The sequence below is a fragment of the Oncorhynchus mykiss genome, chromosome 23 (assembly GCF_013265735.2).
Source record: "Oncorhynchus mykiss isolate Arlee chromosome 23, USDA_OmykA_1.1, whole genome shotgun sequence".
Classification (NCBI taxonomy): Eukaryota; Metazoa; Chordata; class Actinopteri; order Salmoniformes; family Salmonidae; genus Oncorhynchus; species Oncorhynchus mykiss.
This window is the reverse complement of record NC_048587.1, coordinates 38975455-38994186: the sequence shown is the minus strand read 5'-3', so window position 1 is coordinate 38994186 and position 18732 is coordinate 38975455. Positions and strand designations below refer to the sequence as shown.

The 18732-nt window shown below is 38.6% G+C and overlaps 1 protein-coding gene across 1 annotated transcript in view; it reads right to left on the bottom strand.

Annotated features, from left to right (window-relative positions):
- Positions 1–18732, bottom strand: part of LOC110502713 (CUB and sushi domain-containing protein 1) — a 510046-nt gene that overhangs the window by 179638 nt on the left and 311676 nt on the right. Inside the window, exons 8-12 of the mRNA XM_021580963.2 lie at positions 16164–16245; positions 15633–15757; positions 12400–12521; positions 4534–4637; positions 4114–4226 (exon numbers count right to left, since the gene is read on the bottom strand). Coding sequence (XP_021436638.2) covers positions 4114–4226; positions 4534–4637; positions 12400–12521; positions 15633–15757; positions 16164–16245 — 546 coding nt within the window. The remainder of the gene's footprint in view (positions 1–4113; positions 4227–4533; positions 4638–12399; positions 12522–15632; positions 15758–16163; positions 16246–18732) is intronic.

The following is an 18732-nucleotide window of genomic DNA, read 5'->3' as shown; positions in this document are numbered from 1 at the left end:
AAACTGATATCCACTGAGCAATCTTCAGATCCTGAAAACATAACATGACAGCTTTCCTCTAACACAACATTCCTTACGCAAGTATAATCATTTTAGAACCATCAATATAATCCAATAGAGAACAAGACAGCGAGAGCAATATACTGGCATGCCAACTGTTGTCTATTTCCTCTACAAGTTCAGGTGGAGGCAGCATTTTCTAGCAGGAGTAAAATGACAGTGACAAATGAATGACGTTCTGGAAGAGTTCATTTTTTGTGTTAACAACCAGCATGTCAGCTCAGTAGCTATCGCTCCACTGGCCCAGCTGAGCAATAATCTACAGGGGATGAGTTTAATTCCAGCAGCACATTCAACAACCTTTGTGAGATGTTAAGTGCCGGTTAAATACCTTTGGAGCTGCCAAGAGCAATTAGTTGAGGGATCTATGCGTAGGCTCCACATTCAGGTTAAGGGCATATCAGCCCGATTGCAACCGTGATTGAGATGTAAACTGTCTTACTAAGGATTTACCATGCTCTTAAACACTAATATGTAAAAATGCCTCAAGTGGCTGTCCATCGCTGAATTTATTGTCCAATAACCTAAATGATGATGAGCTGGGAGTCAAATCAGCTGTCTAGGACATGTCTACCATTTACATGCATATTGTGGGTGAAAGTACAAGCATTGAAGAAATGGTAAGCAGGAGATAACATCAAAATATGTGCCATTGAGGTACACAGTGGTCTGTTTCAGAGTTAATGCAAATATTTCAAAGATGTCATAAACAACTCAAAGCATCATATCAATGTCCACAAATAACAGAGAAATGTTTGTAATTTATCTTTTTGCTCTCTCTGTGTCACTGTTTTCTGGGATATATACGGCATGATAAAAATAAAAATAAATATATATAAATATATATATAAATATATATATAAATATAAATATAGATATATAGATATATACAAAAGAGACTGCAGTTCCACCGAATAAAGCTCAGTGAATGAAGCTCATTGTTTCCATTTTCGATAGCAACGGGTTTACTCGGCTCTGTTCTCGCATTGTAATGTATCTGGAAAGGCATGACAACAAAAACACAATTTTGCTCCCTCTTATACAGCCGCTTTGTGAGACATCCCTCAAAATACATTTTCTCACAATGAGCCTGTTGTTTGACAGAAAATCTGAATCATGTCACAGAATAAAAAAGAAATATGCACATAGAATGTGCTACAGGAAGGAATTAAAGAAAGAAATCAAGTGCAAGTTACGGGTCAACTACAGTATTTACTAGGAGCCTCTGCCAAAAAATGCTTACCTACTTGCAAAGTGAGTTTGATGGTATCATGCAATTATTTGAATACTTAATCCTTAACGTTCATCATTATATGTGGCAATTTAGTGATTTATATGTATCTATAGACAGTCTTTAGAACGTATCTTTTTTATTAGTATATCTTATCGGGATACCATGATTCTCTCCCTCTGACTGATACATGTTGCTTGATCATTTACACAAGCAATTACTTATGGGTTGTGAATGTTTCAAATAGTTCAAATGTAGGTATCACTTGGTGTTGCCAGCATTTCTCACACAGATGTAATTATATGATGCATACTACAGGTGAACAAGGCTGACTGAATACTGCCCCAGATTATATATATATACAGTAGACATGGACACCTACTGTACGGGGCCCCCTAAGAATACCTCCCGCCACTTATATTCAGTGGTTTTGCTGTCAAACATGGTACCTGGACAGTAGGCACTAGTGTGACATTGAGTGGTCTCATTGTGCAGGGTTATTCATTTTGTTGAGCTGTCAATTGTGCAAACTGTCAGTGGGGCCATATAAAGTAAGGGTTGAGACTTGTGTTTGAAGGGGTAATTGTATAGTCGTGGTCAAAAGTTTTGAGAATGACACAAATATTAATTTCCACAAAGTTTGCTGCTTCAGTGTCTTTAGATATTTTTGTCAGATGTTACTATAGAATACTGAATTATAATTACAAGCATTTCATAAGTGTCAAAGGCTTTTATTGACAAATACATGTAGTTGATGCAAAGAGTCAATATTTGCAGTGTTGACCCTTCTTTTCAAGACCTCTGCAATCCGCCCTGGCATGCTGTCAATTAACTTCTGGGCCACATCTTGACTGATGGCAGTCCATTCTTGCATAATCAATTCTTGGAGTTTGTCAGAATTTGTGGGTTTTTGTTTGTCCACCCGCCTCTTGAGGATTGACCACAAGTTCTCAATGGGATTAATGTCTGGGGAGTTTCCTGCCATGGACCCTAAAAATCAATGTTTTGTTCCCCGAGCAACTTAGTTATCACTTTTGCCTTATGGCAAGGTGCTCCATCATGCTGGAAAATGCATTGTTTATCACCAAACTGTTCCTAGGGAGAAGTTGCTCTCGGAGGATGTGTTGGTACCATTCTTTATTCATGGCTGTGTTCTTAGGCAAAATTGTGAGTGAGCCCACTCCCTTGGCTGAGAAGCAACCCCACACACAGATAATTACTTTACCCCAGTCCTCAGCAGTCCAATCCCTGTACCTTTTGCAGAATATCAGTCTGTCCCTGATGTTTTTCCTGGAGAGAAGTGGCTTCTTTGCTGCCCTTCTTGACACTAGGCCATCCCCCAAAAGTCTTTGCCTCACTGTGCGTGCAGACGCACTCACACCTGCCTGCTGCCATTCCTGAGCAAGCTCTGTACTGGTGGTGCTCCGATCAACTTTAGGGGACGGTCCTGGCACTTGCTGGAGTTTCTTGAGCGCCCTGAAGCATTCTTCACAACAATTGAACCACTCTCCTTGAAGTTCTTGATGATCTTAGAAAATGGTTGATTTAGGTGCAATCTTACTGGCAGCAATATCCTTGCCTGTGAAGCCCTTTTTGAGCAAACAATGATGACGGCACATGTTTCCTTGAAGGTAACCATGGTTGACAGAGGAAGAACAATGATTCCAAGCACCACCCTCCTTTTGAAGCTTCCAGTCTGTTTTTCGAACTCAATCAGCATAACAGAGTGATCTCCAGCCTTGTCCTCGTCAACACTCACACCTGTGTTAACGAGAGAATCCCTGACATGATGTCAGCTGCTCCTTTTGTGGCAGGGCTGAAATGCAGTGGACATGTTTTGGGGGGATTCTGTTAATTTGCATGGCAAAGAGGGACTTTGCAATTATTTGCAATTCATCTGATCACTCTTCATAACATTCTGGAGTATATGCAAATTGCCATCATACAAACTGAGGTAGCAGACTTTGTGAAAATGTATATTTGTGTCATTCTCAAAACCTTTGGCCATGTCATAAATGTCTAAATGGAAAGTTGATGGTGGTGACAGACTTTCTGTACAATGTTTCCACACAAAATATTTTATTGAATAGGGGCCTAAGTTAACTGTACTTCCACCTAGCAGTTGAGTTGATTGGAAAGCATCTTCCAAAGCAAACCGTGTCCCCACAGTATGTATCAGCAACGCAAATCTCTTCTGCTCTCACAGCATGACACTACTTTAATGTGGGTTTGACTTTGCCAGAGTGGCACACTGTGCCCAGTCAACACATGACTTATTAGTGCAAGTTCATTGCTATTCATCAGTTGGAAAGAATTAGACCGACCATCTGATACTGGAAATGAATTACCGTTTATGCTGGTGGAAGCAAATTCTGCACATTAGTGTTTATTGAAACAGATGCTTATATATTTTCATAGAACTTTGCTTTGATGTTATTTGGTAGCCTATCCAAAACCAGCCAGTGCAATTCATTTGGATAACTCTAACATATCAGTGTCTGTGTCGAGCACATATGCTGACCCATTTGCTTTAATCTTTCACTGAATCTATAGAATTGATGACTTGGCTAGGCATACAGTGAACATTCTACAGGGTGTAAATAAATGCACATATAGTTGCCTAGTCAAAAGGACATGCTGGGCAGACCAACACATATCTTACATATCAAATTTTATGTATGCGGAAAAGTGGCACCAACTATGAAACTCAAATAAGCATGACCTCAACATGAAATGGGAAATGTACAGGGTTTAAATCCAGACCAAATCCATTTTTTTTGGCAGACCATTGTATATGTTGTCAAAGAGAATGGGAAGCATACCTTCATATAGGGCCTTAAACCCTTGGGACCCGATGGTGTCATCAGACTGGAGATGGAGCCACATCTGGTTGCTCATACTGACTATCAGGTCAGGAACACTGGACCCTGTCAGCCTGAAACACATCACATGGAACTCAATGGTTCATTGTCTCTTACTCACATCAGAAGCGCAATTTATTGTTTTTATGCTCCAAAAGCATTGACCAGTATTTTCAAGTAAGGGGTAAATGTGTATTAATTATATGACAATTATGTTCAATGTATTATCTGAATAAATGCACAATGTATTGTCCTATTTCATCTGTGTAGACTAGAGCATGCAGTAGTAGTTCTGTGAAACTTAAAAAATCCTACAGAGAATGCTGGAGGGATAGTCCGAGATTGTAAATGATAAATTCAGAGCATCTGCAGAGTACTCACACATAGAGCACTCTCCTGGCATCGCCAATTTTCCCTCCGTCCCCCACTGTTAGCGTGTCATATCCTCTCTCAAGATCAAACTCCTCAAAGGCAAGCTTAATAACCTGCTCAAAAAAGGATAAATGTTCCATTGGTTCAAGGACAGCCACTATAGCATGGCCATAAACAATTTTGCAATTGTACTATTTATACAATGCTTCGTTTGCTTTATTTTCCTATAAATTGTATAAATGAAAAGCCTTGGGTCGGAATTCAATCATAACAAATTGCCTTTCAAATCATGCCAAACGTAAACAATCCATATCTGTGTCAACAGTGGTTAGGATTTAAACAAATATTTAAAATACGTGTGGTTTTGCATCAAAAGTGTAATGCGCTATGATTGAATTATAACCATAAATCCCATGCACTAATAATGAGTCTTTTAGCATGTAATGTATAAAAACATCATGGTACTCTATGGTATTCACAATGGCAAAACATAGCTTAGTCATATTAGAGCTGCAAAAGACAGCAACATTTCAGCTGCTGAAGCTCTATCATTTCAAACACGTCTTTCGGGAAGTGCTGTGATGACTGATTATCATTGCATAGTATGTGTAAAAAGCAACCCTGCCACTGCTACCACGGAAGCTGAAATAATGAAACCATGAAATACATTTGCAAATTATTTTGGGGTGGCAATGAAATTATGAAATGCAAAAGAGCAGTTCAAGTATTTGCAATGCCTGGGCACAAACAAAGCCTTGAGAAAAAAAGATGCCTCCACATTTGATGCCTGTACAGGATGAAAGGCAATTAAAAGAAAATTGGATTTCAGCGGAGATTGCTTGAAGGGAAGAAATAAAGCTTAATTAGGACAAACTCATTATCAACATTCTAAAATTCTCTCATTTGGGCCATTAAATAACCATTATTCCCATCCATATTTTTTCATTCTGAAACTTGAAGCACAAATATATTACCTGTGTAGGTTGGGCAATCCTCACTGAAATGTGTATTAGCAAGCCAAAGGGCCCAAAGTGAATGATCAATGTGAGAGCCTAAATCCTTGTGTACAAGTTCACTGATAGCCAGTTTACTATTCAGGAGCCTCTGATAACTCACCATGCCATGTACAGTGCCTTCAGAAAGTAGTCACACCCCTTGACTTATTCCTCATTTTGTTGTGTTACAGCCTGAATTCCCATCTCCACACACTACCCCATAATGACAATGTATTTCAAGAAATGTTTGCAAATGTATTTTTAAAACGTTTTACCGAAATATCTAATTTACATTCACACACCTGAGTAATACTTTGTAGAATCACCTTTAGCGCCGATTACAGCTGTGTGTCATTTTGGGTATCTAAGAGCTTTGCTCACCTGGATTGTACTATATGCCCATTATTCTTTAAAATATTCTTCAAGCTCTGTCAAGTTGATTGTTGATCATTGCTAGACAGCCATTTTCAAGTCTTGCCATAGATTTTCAAGAAGGTTTAAGTCAAAACTGTAACTAGGCCACTCAGGAACATTCAATGTCATCTTGGTAACCAACTCCGGTCTTGTGATTTAGGTTAAATCTCCTGCTGAAAGGTGAATTCTTCTCCCGGTGTCTGTTGGAAAGCAGACTGAACTAGGTTTCTCTCTAGGATTTTGCCTGTGCTTATAGCTGTACCCCCCCTAAAATCTCCCTAGTCCTTGCCAATGACAAGCATACCCATAACATGATGCAGCCACCACCATGCTTGAAAATATGAAGAATGGTACTCAGTGATGTGTTGTGTTGGTTTTGCACAAAACTTGTATTCAGGACACATGTTGCAGTATTACTTAATTGCCTTGTCGCAAACAGGATGCAAATATTTTTTATTCTGTACATGCTTCCTTCTTTTCACTATGTCATTTAGATTAGTATTGTGGAGTAACTATAATGTTGTTAATCCATCCTCAGTTTTCTCCTATCACAATCATTAAACTCTGTAACTCCTTTAAAATCACCATGGTGAAATCCCTTCCTCTCAGGCAACTGAGTTAGGAAGGACGCCTGTATATTTTAGTGACTGGGCGTATTGATAAATCAAACATAGCCTAATTTATAACGTCACCATGCTCAAAGGAATATTCAGCATCTGCCTTTTTTCTTTTTACACATTTACCAATCACTTCCCTTCTTTGTGAGGCATTGAAAAATCTCCCTGGTCTTTGTGGTTGACTCTGTGCTTGAAATTCACTACTCAATTGAGGAAACTTACAGATGTGTGGGGTACAGAGATGGGGTAGTCATTCAAAAATCATGTTAACCACTATTATTGAACAGAGAATAAGTCAATGCTATTTATTACGTGATTTGTGAAGCACGTTTTTACTCCTTAACTTGTTTAAGCTTGCCATAACAAATGGGTTAAATACTTATTGACTGAAGACATTTCAGCTTTTAATTTTTTATTAATTAAAAACAAAATCTGCAAAAAAAATCACATGGACATTATGGGGTATTGTGTGTAGATCAGTGACACAAAATCTCTGGCTGTAACAACAAAATGTGGAAAAAGTAAAGTGGTATGAATACTTTCTGAAGACACTACTCTCAACTCTTCAGAAGAAAAAATACATTGCAGAGATTAATGATAACAATAGCTCGGGGCAAGATCTAACACACACATTTTCCCTCAATGACCAACGGCTACTAAACCAAGAATAATATACAGTTTAATGGAACTTAACACTAATATATGTAGATTTGATGAATGTGTGTTTAATTAGACTGCTGCACCATCTGTTTGTATATCAATCGTCATGCATTGCACTTCAAAGCGCACAAAAACAATACATTGTCTAAGGATCATTGTGGCTTTGTGGCAATCCATTATCCATCAAATGTCAATCTTCTTGGCATAACACCATTGACAACTCCAATACAGCATAAGCCACCTGAGAGAAATCGCACTGCAAAAACCAATGTGTGCTAAGATTGAATTCCGACCTATGCTTTAATCATAATAAAAAACAGACACTGTCCAAATACATGTAGCAATGTGATGAAGTCATGATAACTGGAACAAGCCAAAATACAAGCCGAGAGATGGACAGGGTTAAGAATAAATGAGCAATTACACAATGACCTGCCATTTACAATTACAATAGAATATGGAGAGCCTTTAATTTCTCAGTGTCACCACAATATCCATGTCTATGGTAACTCCCTAAAGCTGTGCTCTAACCGTATATACAGTATATATTGAATCAGGTGACACCTGTACTGTTGGGACATTTTTACTAGCCTTCTCTTATGTCTCTGGGATAATATACCGTCAATAGAGGTAAACATATGTTGTTGGTTTTTACGCAACTGTGAGCACCTCTGAAGTTTTTGGACAAGCAATCTGTGTGGAATGTCAAACTTTGTTTCATAGTAAGCAGTTTAAGGCAATCTTAAATGAGAAGTCTACATTACGACCCTCTCAAATTACCCTGTCAAAAACCAATAGGGTTTTTACAGAAGACTAAGCAATGGAGAAAACAGAACTCATAGTCTATATCAACACAATTGCATGCTGACAGCACAACTTCGTGATTGTTCCTTTAAGTGGCCTGTAGATAAAATTTTAGGGCACTATTGATTCCTTTGTTTTATTCAGAACCGAAAGGCATGACAACTGGTTCAATGGTTCTGTTTTGTATTCAATTGTTGATAAGACTTCTAAAATGCTTAAAACCTCCCTGTGACTTTGTAGAGACTGTTGATGTTTTGTAACTCATCCCAAATAATCAATGTCTGGTTTGAACACCTGTCCCTATACATTTAGCCCATTTTGCCCATTTTGTGTCCCAACAACATTGTTTTGTCAAAAATATCACACTATTTGTTTATAAATACTGTCAACCAGTTACATACACAAACACTAACACATCGGGGGTAAATATATTAATGTGTCAATGACTATATTAATTACTGAATGGATTATACTCCTTGGGGTAACCTAGTCTGATGTATGATGGTATGCCAGGTGACTCTCGGTTTAGAGCATAACATTGAAGTCCAATTGTGAGTTAAAACATTCAAAAGATTGTATGCACAAAATTAATACAAATTAATCAAAACTTGCTCCAGACATGAACATAGTTGTTTGAGGTGCAGTTTACAAAATGGAATATTCCCTACAAACAACAGTGTTATCTTGAAAGAGGGTCAACTGGCGGGCATTTTCAGAACCTGGACAGTTCATTGAACTGTGGACATCTAGACTTTTTCATATACATACACTTGTGTAATCAATGTAACACATGATGGTTGGCTTATGATCACAAATCAACTAGGGATCTGATGAGGCAGCACTACTTGTAACACTGAATGTCAGAAAATATTAGCTAGAGAACAGATCGGAAGAAATACAAATTTTATGAGGTTGTTCATACTCTGACCTGCTCATACATTGAAAGCAATCCTTCTTCAATTAAATGGAGAACATAATTCCTAAGCCCAAAACATGACTATCATATCTTCCCAAACTAGCAAAAAAAGCCACAGAATGGACGTTCATTTGAGCTGAATGTGTCCATGTGTTCTAAAAAAACTCACTGGTTTGTTTTCAAAACCCAAGTTTTCCACCAAGATAAATGCTCATGTTTGAATAATGGCATACCACAAATTAGAGAAGGAAATAATGAAAACTTGACTTACACAGCAAGTAATTTAAAAAGGGCACTTGCTTCTTGCAATAAATATAGGTAAAAACAACTTTCAGAAGAGTCATTTTATTACAAAACAGACTACTTTAAGATAATTCTATCCTATACTACCTGCAAAATTAATTGAGAATAGGTTTAAAGAAAAGGAACAAACTTATCAGTCTACACAGGAGACAGACAGGAACATTTGCCACAACCCCAGCCATTGGAAGACAAAAATCTCAATCAAAATCTCTAAGAACCATGTACTTGGTGCAAGATACACTACATATGAAAAAGCTATCCGGGTTTTGTGATAAAGAAAAGGTGTTGCTGAATTCATTCTGCCACTGTGTCTCCTTATTGTCTCGGGCCTTTAGGCCCATATATCATGTTCGCAAGGAATATGAATTAACAGGTTATAGAGCAAACAACACAATTATCACAACACATACAGATGAAGTCGGAAGTATACATACACCTTAGCCAAATACATTTAAACTCAGTTTTTCACAATTCCTGACATTTAATCCTAGTAAAACTGCCATGTCTTAGGTCAGTTAGGATCACCACTTCATTTTAAGAATGTGAAATGTCAGAATAATAGTAGAGAGAATAATTTATTTAAACTTTTATTTCTTTCATCACATTCCCAGTGGGCAGTTTGCATACACTCAATTAGTATTTGGTAGCATTGCCTTATATGTTTTGTTTATTCCATGTGTAACTCTGTGTTGTTGTATGTGTCGAATTGCAATGCTTTATCTTGGCCAGGTCACAGTTGCAAATGAGAACTTGTTCTCAACTAGCATAGCTGGTTGTGAAATAAAAATTGTTTAAAGAAATGTGTTTAACTTGGGTCAAACGTTTCAGGTAGCCTTCCATAAGCTTCCCACAATTAGTTGGGTGAATTTTGGCCTATTCCTCCTGACAGAGCTGGTGTAACTGAATCAAGTTTGTAGGCCTCCTTGCTAGCACACACTTTTTCAGTTCTGCCCACAAATTTTCCTGAGGATTGAGGTCAGGGCTTTGTGATGGCCACTCCAATACCTTGACTATGTTGTCCTTAAACCATTTTGCCACAACTTTGGGAGTATGCTTGGGGTCATTGTCCATTTGGAAGACCCATTTGCGACCAAGCTTCAACTTCCTGACTGATGTTTTGAGATGTTGCTTCAATATATCCACAGAATTTTCCTTCCTCATGATGCCATCTATTTTGTGAAGCGCACGCCTCCTGCAGCAAAGCACCCCCACAACATGATGCTGCCACCCCTGTGCTTCACGGTTGGGATGGTGTTCTTCGGCTTGCAAGCTTCCCCCTTTTCACTCCAAATATAACCATGGTCATTATGGCCAAACAGTTCTATTTTTGTTTCATCAGACCAGAGGACATTTCTCCAAAAAGTACGATCTTTATCCCCATGTGCAGTTGCAAACGGTAGTCTGGCCTTTTTTTATGGTGGTTTTGGAGCAGTGGCTTCTTCCTTGCTGAGCGGCCTTTCAGGTTATGTTGATATAGGACTCGTTTTACTGTGGATATAGATCATTTTGTACTGGTTTCCTCCAGCATCTTCACAGGGTCCTTTGCTGTTGTTCTGGGATTGATTTGCACTTTCGCACCAAAGTACGTTCAACTCTAGGAGACAGAACGTGTCTCCTTCCTGAGTGGTATGACGGCTGCGTGGTCCCATGGTGTTTATACTTGCGCACTGTTGTTTGTACAGATGAACGTGGTACCTTCAGGTGTTTGAAAATTGCTCCCAAGGATGAACCAGACTTGTGGAGGTCTACAATTTTCTTTCTGGGGTCTTGGCTGATTTCTTTTGATTTTCCCATGATGTCCAGCAAAGAGGCACTGAGTTTGAAGGTAGGACTTGAAATACATCCACAGGCACACCTCCAATTGACTCAAATGATGTCAATTATCCTATCAGAAGCTTTTAAAGCCCTGACATCATTTTCTGGAATTTTCCAAGCTGTTTAAAGGCACAGTCAGCTTGTGTATGTAAACTTCTGACCCACTGGACTTGTGATACAGTGAATTATAAGTGACATAATATGTCTGTAGAATTACGTGTTCATGCACAAAGTAGATGCCCTAACCAACTTGCCAAAACTATCGTTTGTTAACAAGGAATTTGTGGAGTGGTTGAAAAACAAGTTTTAATGACTCCAACGTAAGTGTATGTAAACTTCTTACTTCAACTGTAGGTTGTGATATGGCTTTTTGGGAGGCCAAGTGACGCCAAGTGACTAATTATTTATTTCCAATCACTTTGAAGAGTTCCATTTCCTTTAAGGCACTCTTTCTTGAAGTATCCATAATTTACAACAGGAAATATTAATTTCTGTTTGCTTTATCTTTAGTGCTCTGACCCCCGAGGGATATACACGACAAGTAGAAACCATTAATTTGAACAGTTTCAAGTGGGCCCTCTTTATAAAATTAGATTTTTTTTCTGCTAATATGCCTCATATTTGTTATGATCATTTAGTGAATTTAATGCCATTTGTAAGCTAATGCACACAATGGCATTGCATTAACACAGTAACATAATCATGATTATGTGATTGGATCCCCCCCACCACGCAATAGATATTTATCCATTGCATCAGCATGATTCCAATACTGCTCTTGAAACTTTTCTGACATTGAGGTGACTGAATTAAAATAAATAATTTTCACACAGAAATCATCTCCATTCTTGCCGTTAACTTGTGGAGTTTATTAAATGAAATAAACATGGAGTATGCCAAGTATAAACAAATTGTTTAATCGCTGAAAGAAAACAATGCATGATAATGAAATGTTTCCTTAACAATGCCAATGAAGCCATCCAATGAAGTCATGGGTTGTTTGGCATCATGCAGGGTAAATAAATATACGACACATTTGTTATAATTTAAAGTTTTATGCCTCACATACTATTTTGCAATACAGAACATTTTGTCTTTCGTAAGATCTGTCCTATTGGGTCACTGTCACAATAAAATATATTTCCCTTCATTTAGAGTCAAAACATCTCTCAGACTGCATCCAAAATAATGTGATAATGCCTTGATACTCAACTTGCAAAATACTACAAAAAATGAATTAAATGATTGAAGTTGAACCAATCACCTTGCAGAGGGATTCATTAGCAAGTATATGAATGCTGATAACTCACCATGTTAAAGTGAAAGAAAGAAGAAAATACATCTGACTCACCTTCCCGTTGTCCACTGCTGTTATGACCCAGACACAGTGGGCATTATTTTCATACTGAACAGGGTAATTAGGGGACGTGATGAAGCCCTTTGGTCCTCTTAAATTAGAGCCACACGTTCTCGCTGTTGAAATCAAATACATCCATCAGAAATTAAACATTGGAAACAACAATGCAATGATACAACAGGTGATATACATCCCACAATCACACTGAGAAAGATGAGCTATTTGGCAAAGCGATAACCTCAACCAACTCCAGAAATAGACTTGACACTGCTGTACATTTTCTGTAAAACAGTTAGTCGTGGAATGCATTCAAGGTTGGAAGATGGACACTTTCTCTACAAAAAATGAGATTCCATGTGTTGCGTCATAGAAAATGTGTCTGGAATCTTAAGGTTGGATTCCAGCCTTCTGAGAATCCAACCTTAAGTGGTATCCTTCTACAGTGGTATCCTTCATTGAAAGGCTGGAAGCCAATATGCTTGTTTACAAAACAGTGCCTTTTAATAGCACCTAATTACGCAAACTTTATCCGCTCCACAACAACTGAGGATTGGTGAGTGAAATCATCAAGAGGTGAAGCTGAAAATGATTAATTATGAAATCTCTGATGACTAGGCTGTGCGCCTGTTAATTATCAAAGTGTCAGAGGGTTCTATAGTCGATAGAAAAAAATGGCAAAACGAGCACATTCTTCATTTGCAGGTCGGAACAACAGTCTATAATTAACTAAATAATCACCTGGGATCATGCCCATCCGGGAGAGAAAAGAGCAGCAGTGTATCTCTGAGCTGGAGGCTTTGTAACTTCACATTTAATGGCTTCTACCTGTTACTTAGCTCCGCATGGAGGGGATGGTAGTGGAGAGAGGTTTGGGGGTGAGGGGGTTAGTAGACTGTTATTCTTAAAGGGATTCATGGGTGATGCTGTGACAAAAAAGTGTCTGAATCAATCAGTACTTCCAAGGAATGGTGCTATGAAATTGTCAAACATGGTTACTCTTACTTCTGGAAGGTTGACATACTGCCTCATTTCATTTTGATTTATGTTATCTGGAGGCCTGTGTCCTCTATGGCTTTGAAAGTTAGAACTCTGCAGATCTCAGCTCGGGACCCAAATTGAATCAGGTTGTCTCTGTCGCGACCAAATATTTACATTCCTATTTTTTTTGTTGCCAAAACGCAATCTGGAAAACACATTTTTATCATATATTGATAGTAAATGTAGCAATTATATAACAAGGGAACAACATTTCAACCTTTTTCATTGTCAATAATTCCATCTGCCCATATTATTGATTAATAATATTAATAAGCTCACTGGTTTGAAACAACAAGATCAACCAAATCTGCTAAATATCACGGCAAATAACTCTATATTAAAAATGCTGTGATTGAAGAAAAATAGTTTGGAGATTAAAGTATTAAAGCATTTAGGTTCATTATCATTTCTACACACTTTCTACCTGGTTTAAATTCAGATTGGAGTATCAGTTTAGCCACAACATGCTTTCATAAGTGTGCCACTGGGCATTTAAACGTGGAAATGTGGGTAATATTTGAAACATTGATCAATGAGATTCAAACCTTTATTCACACACTTGTTGAATTCCCAATGTGTTACTGCTAAAGTCCCCTTCCCATTCTTTAACTTAGATTTTTGGTTGAAATGGAAACGTGAATCCAACATATCAATTATTAATTTGTAAACAAACTTGAATTAAAGCCAGACAAAGTCAATGGCATAGATGGAGTTTGGAGTGTGACTGTTTGAGGTTGTGGACAGGTGTCTTTTATACTGATGACAAGTTCAAACAGGTGCCTCTTAAAGAAGAAGTTACAGGTCTGTGAGAGCCAGAAATCTTGCTTGTTTGTAGGTGACCAAATACTTATTTTCCACCATAATTTGGAAATAAATTAATTAAAAATCCTACAATGTGATTTTCTGGATTTTTTCCTTCTCATTTTGTCTGTCATCGTTGAAGTGTACCTATGATGAAAATTACAGGCCTCTCTCATCTTTTTAAGTGGGAGAACTTGCACAATTGGTGGCTGAAAAAAAACTTTTTTGCCCCACTGTATAGGAGGACATAAGTATGATTGCATTTAATTTGCTCCGTTAAACATACTCTTTGGAATGACTTCGATAGCAACAGTGAAAATATTTAGTTATTTAGAGAGCTCTCAATAATCATTCTCATGATAGCACATTGGTAGAAGTCAGTGACAAATATCAAAGCTAAGCAAGGCTGGATTTGGCTAAAACCCTAGATGAGAGATCAAATTAATAATTGTAGATAAATCAACGATCCAGTAGGAGATGCTGCACAGCCTATAGTTGAAGATCAAATGTTGTTTCAAAGGTCCAAATTCAAATTAAAAAATGTAAAAATTCTATGTGGAAAACTTGTTGCAATATTTTTATGACATAATCTTCTGGTTGAAGTTTCACCCTCAAAACAACAGTTTACGTTGATTACTTTTTTCAAATCCAATATATTTTCCACGTTTACAGTTTGGTAGCACTTAACCCAGTCTATTGTATATGGACTGCTATAAATGTATTTTACATTTAAAAAAAAAATGTTTCCCCAAATCTAAATGGATAGGGATTACATAATTATTTTATATATATATATTTTTTTTTGACTTGAATTTAGTCAGGGGACTAACCCATTGAGAGCAGGATCACATTTTCAAAGGTGATAAATAGTGTATATAGCAACAACAACAAAAAACTGTTTTTGTACACAACATGTGCTAACAAAAGCCTATCATGCAGTCATAATAATTTTGGGAGCTCATGTGATATTCATCCCAGCTATTAACACTTCAAAGGAAGACAGCTTGCAGTTACTACCTCTCACAGATGGCTAACAACTGCAAGTCTCAATAAAGAAAGAGAGAAGACGTCTCAATGCTTTTAAATCAAGGGGATTGAATCTTGAATAGCCTTTGTAAATTCCAGGTAAAGCCATGGTAATATGAAGAATAGAGAACATTCAAGTCTTTGACCTGGGAGGTAGTAGGTAGCAGTTACATCCTCAACATATAACTCATATAACATATAACAATATAACTCATATACATATAACAACATGTAGTCCCTCACCATTGAACACCCTGCCCACCATTGGTGCGTGTCCCTCATCTCCCTTAATAACAAGATGGGAAAATGTACCAACAGAAAGTGTTGGGATGGGAAAATGGTCTGCATGCATTCACACTTACTGCGGCAGATAGGTCTGTGGTCACTCCACGCGGCCAGTGTCTCTGTGACTCTCTGGCAAGTGATGCTCTTTGATCCCTGAAGCACATAGCTGTCATCGCAGGAAAACTGGATGCTGGCTCCGACCCTATGGGAGTTGGAGAGACAAATGACCGTAAGTGATTGACCGGTCGTACAGAGCTCACCATCGACCCCTGGCCCCTCTATGCCTGTGACAGACTTCCTTCCTCTAAATATCACTGTTTTTCTCTGTGTACAAGTTCCCTACCATTCTCAAGTTTCTTTGTTTTTAATGGTTAGAAGTAAGTCTGCCTCCTTAATAAACAAGTAATGGTCCTTGTTGAATTAAGGTATCTTCTTTAAGAGGGTCGTATCACCTATTGAGGGTGTGCAATTGCAGTCACTAATGGTGATGGTATAGCAGTGGGGGTTTAAAAATGCAACACAGCAGGGCTCGCACTGATTAAAGCTGTTCCACACAGTTCCCATTACACTGACGCCAAACCTGATAAGAGTGAAGAAAAGGCACCCACTGAAAGTCAAAGCCCATCCTCTTCCCATTCTCTGGAATACCAGGATCTGGACAAACGTCTGCTGCCATGCCCCCTTGGCTCACTACAGAAAGAGGATAAAAGGTGGAATACAGAGTGGTGAGGGAAAAGAGGTACAACACCTATTGAAATACTAGTGACAGATATAATAAAATAATTCCATAAAAGTGGTGCACCACAAGTGTACTGTATATACCAGGCAGGTATGGAAAAAATACATGTATATATATATATATATATATATATATATATATATATATATATATATATATATATATATGTATATATATATATATATATTATTATCAAAGTAATGTGATAACCTTGACTGTACAATATTCATGACTAATTCATTCATTGACACTACAAACTATACACACTGATGGTTAGAAAAACAAGTTGAATTTGCTACAGAGGCTGGGATACTTTTAACAAAGGCCCATATCGATACTCCATAAGAAGTGCTGACAAGAATCTGAAAGGTATTACACTAGAAACCCAGGGCCAGGAGCAAGAGACAGCGGCGACAAACAGCACCCTCACAATTATAGTATTAGAGCAATAAATCTCATTTCATGTTCTAACAAGATCACGCGCCATTAGTCTCAATGAAGGAAAAATATTCCCCTATCGCTGCCATTAATTCAGATGCCATGAAATAATACTGCAAACTTAGATCATTAGTAGTAAAATTGTCAATTAAAACTTTTGGTGTCAATTTGGCCTAAAAATTGCTTTCGGAATGGAAAATGCATTGATCATTGGGCATTGTTTCATGTAATACATGTCTTGAAATAAAAAGTTAAAAGTCTCTAATGACCACAACACAGACTGAGACAAATCATTACACATAATAATATTGCATCTAACACGACACAACACCACTGGATAATATCCCAATACACTTCTATAGTTTTATATCTATTCTAATATAATACACATTGCTTAATGTTAGCGTATGTAAGCAAAATGTAAGTGAAAAGTTTAAGGTAAGAAATTTGTCATACAATTTACAGAATAAATGTTGTTAAAGGAACAATATATTTTTATATTACATCGAACTGGTTTATAAGCTTTGCTTCAAGTGAAATAATTGAGCTACTCGCTCAAGCCTCTCCAGGTTCTCCTTTACCCAAATCCAGATAGCAGATGTTCTGAAAGAGCTGCAAAACCTGGACCCGTACAAATCAGCTGGGCTTGACAATCTGGACCCTCTATTTCTGAAACTATCCGCCGCCATTGTCGCAACCCCTATTACCAGCCTGTTCAACCTCTCTTTCATATCGTCAGAGATCCCCAAGGATTGGAAAGCTGCCGCAGTCATCCCCCTCTTCAAAGGGGGAGACACCCTGGACCCAAACTGTTACAGACCTATATCCATCCTGCCCTGCCTATCTAAGGTCTTCGAAAGCCAAGTCAACAAACAGGTCACTGACCATCTCGAATCCCACCGTACCTTCTCCGCTGTGCAATCTGGTTTCCGAGCCGGTCACGGGTGAACCTCAGCCACGCTCAAGGTACTAAACGATATCATAACCGCCATCGATAAAAGACAGTACTGTGCAGCCGTCTTCATCGACCTTGCCAAGGCTTTCGACTCTGTCAATCACCATATTCTTATCGGCAGACTCAGTAGCCTCGGTTTTTCGGATGACTGCCTTGCCTGGTTCACCAATTACTTTGCAGACAGAGTTCAGTGTGTCAAATCGGAGGGCATGCTGTCCGGTCCTCTGGCAGTCTCTATGGGGGTGCCACAGGGTTCAATCCTCGGGCCGACTCTTTTCTCTGTATATATCAATGATGTTGCTCTTGCTGCGGGCGATTCCCTGATCCACCTCTACGCAGACGACACCATTCTATATACTTCCGGCCCGTCCTTGGACACTGTGCTATCTAACCTCCAAACGAGCTTCAATGCCATACAACACTCCTTCCGTGGCCTCCAACTGCTCTTAAACGCTAGTAAAACCAAATGCATGCTTTTCAACCGTTCGCTGCCTGCACCCGCACGCCCGACCAGCATCACCACCCTGGATGGTTCCGACCTTGAATATGTGGACATCTATAAGTACCTAGGTGTCTGGCTAGACTGCAAACTCTCCTTCCAGACTCATATCAAACATCTCCAGTCGAAAATCAAATCAAGATTCGGCTTTCTATTCCGCAACAAAGCCTCCTTCACTCACGCCGCCAAACTTACCCTAGTAAAACTGACTATCCTACCGATCCTCGACTTCGGCGATGTCATCTACAAAATTGCTTCCAACACTCAGCAAACTGGATGCAGTTTATCACAGTGCCATCCGTTTTGTCACTAAAGCACCTTATACCACCCACCACTGCGACTTGTATGCTCTAGTCGGCTGGCCCTCGCTCCAGGTCATCTACAAGTCCATGCTAGGTAAAGCTCTGCCTTATCTCAGTCACGATGGCAACACCCATCCGTAGCACGCGCTCCAGCAGGTGTATCTCACTGATCATCCCTAAAGCCAACACCTCATTTGGCCGCCTTTCGTTCCAGTTCTCTGCTGCCTGTGACTGGAACGAATTG